Source organism: Vollenhovia emeryi, unplaced genomic scaffold (genome assembly GCF_000949405.1).
Source record: "Vollenhovia emeryi isolate VEMERY1.0 unplaced genomic scaffold, V.emery_V1.0 DF939229.1, whole genome shotgun sequence".
Classification (NCBI taxonomy): Eukaryota; Metazoa; Arthropoda; class Insecta; order Hymenoptera; family Formicidae; genus Vollenhovia; species Vollenhovia emeryi.
The window spans coordinates 37,406-45,216 of record NW_011967137.1 but is presented as its reverse complement, the minus strand read 5'-3'; the positions used below and the strand labels follow the sequence as shown (position 1 = coordinate 45,216).

The window sequence follows — 7,811 nt, the reverse complement described above, 5'->3', positions numbered from 1 at the left end:
AATAGCGAGAGGTGGAGCGGCGCGCCCAAAAAAGTTGTCAAGCAGCGAGCGGCAAGCTTTTTTGACATTTTTTTTTCGGCGCGCCGCTCCACCTCTCGCTATTAGATGATGCCCCACCGTTGCCTGCCGAGTCCGGCCTGCCGCCTTCTACGCTCTTATTCGCTCAGACATTAAAATTAATTTCTCGATAACTATTGCGAATTTTGCAAAATGGTATAGGACTTTTCTATTCAGTTTGCCCCGGTCTATCTACCATCTACGAGACATACGGGTATTAGGACACACCCTGTATAAATAATAATATTTCTCTGGAAAATAATTTCTCCGAAACACAATTACAATTTTTAATAATTCAAGTAAGTTTGGGAAAAGGTCTGTAAGGAACCATTTATCTCATTTTCTCAATAGTTTCGTATCTAAATTCGTCATATCGCATAAATCCGACAATGTATTTTTGCTCCTTACTTCGTTGTAATACGGGCAATTCGTGGATTCCTTGACGCTCGTATATTTGCGTTGGTCTCCAATTTGCACGCAGACGACTGGGTCCATGTTGAGACCGGCGAGCTGCCGCGCTTCTATGATCGTAACGCATACTTGGTAATCTTGGGCCTTTAACGCGCTTTGCCAGGTATCGCTCGTCTGTGAAACGAGAAAAGTTCGCGTTGAAGCCCGACTTAAATAACTGGAATTGCGATGGAGAATATCAAACGGCACGTGCAATGCCTTTGCAATCCGAGAAGGAAGTGCACAACACTTGTAATATAATAAAGACCAAGAAAATGTGATCTTTCAACTACTTTCAAAGCATATTTTACGTAGTGATTCAACGTTTGAAATTACTTAACCGGAGAACAATATCGAGTTACACGTATAGTACGTTTTGAATATAATAACGAACCCAACAGCTCGATCAAACATTAGAGAAGTGTATATCTAGATCAAATTCGCGAAATCTTCTGTGCACTGTAAGCTTTTACGGTTATCATATAACATTTCTATGTAACTTGGAGTAAAGTCACGTATCCGTTCGTTATAAAGGAAATTCTATCATTCCGCTTCTCCGAAGATACATCGCGGATTTCGAATAAATTCTCAGTAACCTTACATTTAAAATAATCAAGATTAGATTTGTTCCTTTTGAGAAAGATGGAAAAATAGTTTTAATACATGTATTTGTTGAGTGCAAGTTGTAAAAGCAATTGTAAATTGTTAGTGAGAAATTTACTTCTCTTTACATATCCTTGATTGAACTACTTGATCGAAGTATCTATTGAAAAAGCACTTTAACTTAAATTTAATATTATTTAAAGCGTATTATATCCTCTCTTAAATAATAAATAATAAAATAATAAACAGTGACATATTAATACAAAGTGTGTAGGTAATTATTTCATTTTGGAAAATTCAAGCTCTCTATACCGATAAATCCAAGGGCAACACTTCTATGTGTTTCCTTGTAAAATGTTTCTAGAGAAAAATATCCTGCTTCATGTTTACGAATTCATCCTGCTTCATTATTACGAATTGTTAATATTTTCTGATGTAGCATAGCCACGATACAGCGAAATTGTTTATCGCACAAAGGAAATAGAAATAGTTTTGCATAAAAATTCCGCTCACCCTTTGCTCGTAATTTGAGCATGCCCTTTCAGGATCGATCGACCTCAATCTCATTTTAAGATAATTACGTCGTCATTTACGGATAATTGCTGTGTTGGTATTATTGTAAATGCTTAATGCAATTTTCTGTGACATTTCGAAATTACTTTATTTTGCGAGAACTGCGTTTCTTCCGAATCCGTCTGTTATATTCATATTATTCTCAAAACAGAGAAATAAGAAAAAGTACAATTTTTCTTGTTATATTGCAATACTTTAAAATTCAGGTAAGATATATTGATATTTAATAATGACGTAAACTTATAAGACATAGAAAAAGATATTAAATGACAAATATGTGATACACAAAAGTATAATAAACATAAATGTGAGATTTCCGTTTGATATAACGAGTACTTTTACACTTTCGCTTTCAATGTGCTATTGTGTAAGGTATTGCTTACAATTAGTTGTAATTGTAACGATTGTATGCAATAATAACAAAATATCAAAATTGTATATTCGGCATTCTTATTTATATGTGCAAAGTAAGGACAATTATTAATAAATGTTAATTATTATTGAAAAAGATATCCACCTTGGGCTTAGATCTCTTGGCCGGCTTCGCAACAGTCTCCTCTTGCTCAGGTTTGACGCTTAACTGACTATCATTATCGGACGTATTCGTTTCGAGGGACGTCATAGAGTTTGTACGCGAAGGCTCATTCGAAGTTGGACAGCTCGAGTCCCGTCTATCAAGAAGTTCTCTCGTTTCTGAGTTGCTGTCACAGGACCGAGTACGTGGTGGTCTCTGCTTTCCCAATTTCAGCAGGGATCGCACGCTCCTCAAAGTGGTGCTTCTAAAGAAAAAGGGGATCCAAGGAATCCAATATATTACATTTCATCCAATAAACATTTTTCCGAAAACTAATTCTTGTTGTGTAATCCATACTGAAGAACCTTAATGATTCAAGATATTTTCTAAAAACCTACACGGAAAAAAGAATGATGTATCAATGAGATCAGTGCAATTGAAATAAAATCGTTGAAACAACATCAGTATTAATAAATGAAAAACATCAGATTGTTGTCTTGATAATCTGGATATTTAGTTCAATGCTTAAAATTAAAATCCAAAATAGCAAATACAATTGAGTGAATTATTTATGTTTGCGGCAGCCCGTGATATTAACGTTTAATTCAAGCAACTTCATTTTGCTCAATTCAATGGCATTTTTTTCCGTGTATTGTTCACCTCGACGTTGAATAAACTTCGGTTGAAATGTAATACAGAATTGTAATTAGCATGTATAATTAAAATTAAAGTTCGAATAACGATAATCATTCATTTTATTCTCCACAGTTTTTCAGTGCTTTATCGTTCAATATATCAGAAGAAGAAAAGAAAAAGAAAAGGAGGGGGGAGAGAGAGAGAGAGAGAGAGAGAGAGAGAGAGAGAGAATATCAAATATTAAAAAACTCAATTTCCTGACTTTTCACTTTCAACTTTAGTAGAAATAAATTTTCTTGACTTCATTCCTTTATATATTGTATATTATTCTCTACAATATATAAACATAACTTTTTCTCTCCCGAGTACAATAACTTAGAAAGCCGCTTACTAACACCCTACGTTCATGTCGCTTGCGTCGGGTTTCGCTTCTCGTTGCGCACCGAGAACTTCGATGATCCCGACCTGATGGCGTCACTCACTTTAAGCCGCAATACCACCCGCTTGTAACCGTAAACACATATAACAGCGGATTAAAATATATAGAGATTGCAAACGCTTAAATTGAATTCCAAATCCCCTAATCTACAAACTATAAATCTGAACAAGATTGTAAGAAAAGGTATTTTTTATTCTTATATTGTGTTAAACTTGAAAAAGCACTTACAGATTTTTAATAGCTTCAACTAATATCATTTACAAACTAAAACTGTATATTTCATTAATCTTATTTATTAATATATAATAAAATTATTAAAAGCTTGAAGAAGTAAAGTTTCAACAGAAGCTTGAAACAAAATTCGAATCGATAGATAATCTTCTCTATATACCCTATAATCTGCCAATGGAAATACGTGTTGTACTGGGTGAAACGGGAACAAAATTGAAGGGTACGAGTCCTACGATATGTCACACCCGTGTTACTTCTCATCGATTATAAGGGAAAACCGTGGGCGGTTTTGCGAAAGAGGATGTGTCATGAACACGTTATTACGCGTATGGACGATCATGAGTTACGTTCGATTACGTCCTCGTGTCGAGAGGCAGCAGACAGGAATTGCTATGGCGCACCCAGGAGAGTTTAATCCTCCTGCGAGATATAAAAAGCAACTTCTTTCCCAACGCATCGGGATAAGATCCTAATAATACCTACATGATGTAGTATAAGCCGTAGCCCCTTTTCATTCTACGAGGAGGTAAAAGAAAATAGAAAAATGTGAGATCAATTGGGATTAAATAAAAAAACTTTTGTGAATAGATTAACAAATTTATAGCGAAAAGTTATTTGGTATAAAATCGCTTGAAACCATGTATCTCTTCCACAATAAAAATTTATTAAAATTTTGTTATAGAGGATTTAATTTTATCTTCTCTCTTTCTCTCTTTGTCTTGATATATTAAGGATAAGAAGCTCTAGTTATCGCTAATGGTACAAATATATCTAGTTTAGTGACAGATTAAGCTTTATAATCTTAAGTGTAAAGTAATTTTATGACGATCTATTTAATTGTAAAGCCCACTTTACACGATCTATAATTCGCAACAGAATTCGAGACAGAATTCCATTCTTATGTATCGTGTAATACAGAAAACATTTGAACAATCAGAATTATAATTATAATGCTCCAATTTTGTAAATAGAAAAGATGCATCAAATATGTGTAGTGCATGAAAATGCGTGATTGATTAATTGTATCTGGTCTAATGAAAAACCTTAAGCATTGATTGCTGTGAGTATTTGTGTCCAATCGGCAGGGAAAACGGACCTCACATCCATATGTAAATGTTATAACCTACACTAACCTAATCTACAAACATATGTCAATTTAATATATGAAATTATAAAATAGAATTCTATCTTGAATTCTGTCGCGAATTATAGATCGTGTAAAGTGGGCTTAAGATACAAAAATGAAAAATAAAAACAGATCATTATGACAATACTCTCTGCGTCAGACGTATAATAATATTGATACCTGAAGAATAGTCTATATTTTATTCTTCCTGTCTTATACTAATATCTTGTACCAATATTGTATCTATCAATAAGTCACCCGTTCTATATTTTATGTACTGCCCAGCGTACACATATATGTGCAAAAATAATATCTCGTGTATTCCTCCTCTGACCTTTCGGTCGTAAAAAGGTTCATCGAGGTCGTCGTGATAACGAACTTTAACACATCACCGACACCGTCGAACACTCCTGTCACCCTTATTAAGCAATCCTTTCACGTTTCGGTAACGTTGACGGCGGCACGTAATATAACAAAATACTTAATAATGCCGAAAGCTACCAATCATTCGCAACTTGTTTTAGCGATTAATTTATTGTTTCGAAATTTTGAAGTGATAGCTTAAATACAGCAGAAAATAGATGTCATTTATATTTATGATGAAACACGAGAGTAAGAAATACACTTTTAATTATAAATATTAATTAAGTTTTTCGTAACAATAAATGTATAATAGCAGGCGTACTTTCTACAAATAAATTTTTCCAATTAAATTTTTCTATGCATATAATTAATATATGGCTTGAATAAAATAAAAATTAAATACGATTTACAAATTTCGATATTAAATATACATATATTAGAAACTTTAAATAATGTAATGTAATGTAGCAAAGAAAAAAATAATTTTGATGACACATAAAAATTATTATATATATTCCGAAGAAATAAATATATTTTTTAAAACATATATGTAAACCTCTGTTGATTAAGACGTTTTCGTTTTTTTCATTGCAACTCCGAGTTGAAATGAAGCAGAAAATAGTGAAAGGATAAAATGCAATTTTTACTCTTCCGATGGCGCGTGAAAAGTAAACGCTAATGAAGATACATCACTGTATGTAGGGATCTCGCAAAAATACACACGCGATGCAAAACTTCTAAATAACACGTCATGTAGTTCATTTTCACGCAGTTTTGAACTTAAATAAAGTGAAAAATGCTTCTAAAGTGTAGATTTCAAAATAGAGATTTTATGTTTCTCACTATAAAAGCAAAAGTATAAATATCATGTAGCTATGTAAAGTTATGTAATTTTCAACTTCTTTATAATATTCTTATAAATATAAAAAGTGTGGGACAATATTAGTTCTAAATTATTATTTTATTATATGAATTAATATTATATGAATTAATTTAACTCCGTTAAATATAACGACTATATTAATTAGTTTTTCATTCTAGTAGCTTTAGATTATATCTTTTTTGCATGCGAAATCAATAACAATAAGAAATTACGAGATAATTGCTATTATCTTGATTACTATGATATCTGAAATAAATATGATTACATTAATAGTTAATAGTTTCATTTTACGGGAAGAATATTAATAATTCAAAATTTAATTTGCTATTATTATACATTCACATTCCATTTACATAGAATACGCATGTCACGTATTTGCAATTAAACTGTAATGAAGGCATGACGATAAAGTAGAAATTCTAATAGAAATTGTATGTAGTAATATTATAATACTACATGTTGCAAAAGTAATTTCTTGAATAGGTTCTGTACGTTTTCATGAATAAAAAAAGTACAAAAAATTTCACGCGTGCGTTTAATACAATATTTAGTTTCGGTTTTAACTAGAGTTATGAGCTTGAAACGTAAACATGATATGTAGTTTAATATATGTACATATATGAATGTGGCGAATAACTTTAACGTAGTTTGCATTGGTCCTGTCGACTATGTATCCTCGTGTAATATTTCGGTGTAATCAAACATGGGAATGACGCAATTAGATCTCGTAATTATCTCGTTTATGTTTCTGACATATCAGATCGCTAGCTGTCAAAAAATACGACATCTGTAATTAATAATTATTCTCTATTCAATAATGAAACAGCGTCATCACAATATTGACGGTTGTCTTGATGATATCGTTACGACACCTAAGTGTAGCAAAATAAATTTAGATTGCGCTAGAGAGAATAATTCTCCTAAAATGGGTAAAGAATGTAATATTACATGACTCAATTATTTTGAAAGCGACGAAAACTTAATTTTAATAAAAAAACGTTATAAATTTTAATAATATATGAATGCAATTGAATTCGTAATATAGTCTCTTAGATTTTAATATAGTAAATCACTTATAAGGTGAAAGTGTGTTATACATACTTGTATTAAGTATAAAACAATATGTCTTACAATTAGTTTTTATTAAAAAATATAGAAAATAATGAAATATTACTCATCAAATATTGTTTATCAGTATTGAGTTGTTTAACAGTCTTCAATGAAAATTGAAATTCTAATGTACTTTACATAAATGTAAAATAAATACAAATTGGAAGAATAAAGGACTACGAGCCGTGACAGGGTGTTGGCGTCTAAATATTTTATCCTAAATTTATTGCGAAAAAATATCACCTCGGCCAGGGTTTGAACCTGGACCTCCCTCTCGCTAGGCAAGCGTCTCAACTAATTTGACCACCGAGGCACATGGCCTCGGGATAGGTGGCACTCGGGAATCAACATTAGACTGTTCATCGCGATGAATATATTGCCATATGCCTCGGTGGTCAAATTAGTTGAGACGCTCGCCTAGCGAGAGGGAGGTCCAGGTTCAAACCCTGGCCGAGGTGATATTTTTTCGCAATAAATTTAGGATAAAATATTTAGACGCCAACACCCTGTCACGGCTCGTAGTCCTTTATTCTTCCAATTTGTGTTTAATACATTTTGAGCCATACCAATTTTATTATAAAATAAATAATTAATTAAGGTTACATTAAATGACAGTAGCCTTTAAAAAATATGAGACGTAGAAAGATTTGAAATATTATACTTATTCAATTCTTAAAGAAGATATTGCAGCATAAAAAGTATGATTTGAAAAATTAGTACTTCAAAAACAAAATAATAAGATTACTATAATGTTAGGTGTACTTTATTTGCACTTTATGCTTGTACAAATAAAAAATTATAATTTCTAATAATTTTATTAGTAATT

At 32.0% G+C, this 7,811-nt stretch overlaps 1 protein-coding gene across 3 annotated transcripts in view; it reads right to left on the bottom strand.

The window, feature by feature from the left end:
• The window catches only part of LOC105560462 (otoferlin), a 41,595-nt gene that overhangs the window by 16,796 nt on the left and 16,988 nt on the right, over positions 1–7,811 (bottom strand). For all 3 annotated transcript variants that reach the window (XM_012009604.1, XM_012009605.1, XM_012009607.1), the window contains 2 exons: positions 2,201–2,462; positions 466–642 (listed from right to left, as the gene is read on the bottom strand). In XM_012009604.1, the coding sequence (XP_011864994.1) occupies positions 466–642; positions 2,201–2,462 (439 nt within the window). The remainder of the gene's footprint in view (positions 1–465; positions 643–2,200; positions 2,463–7,811) is intronic.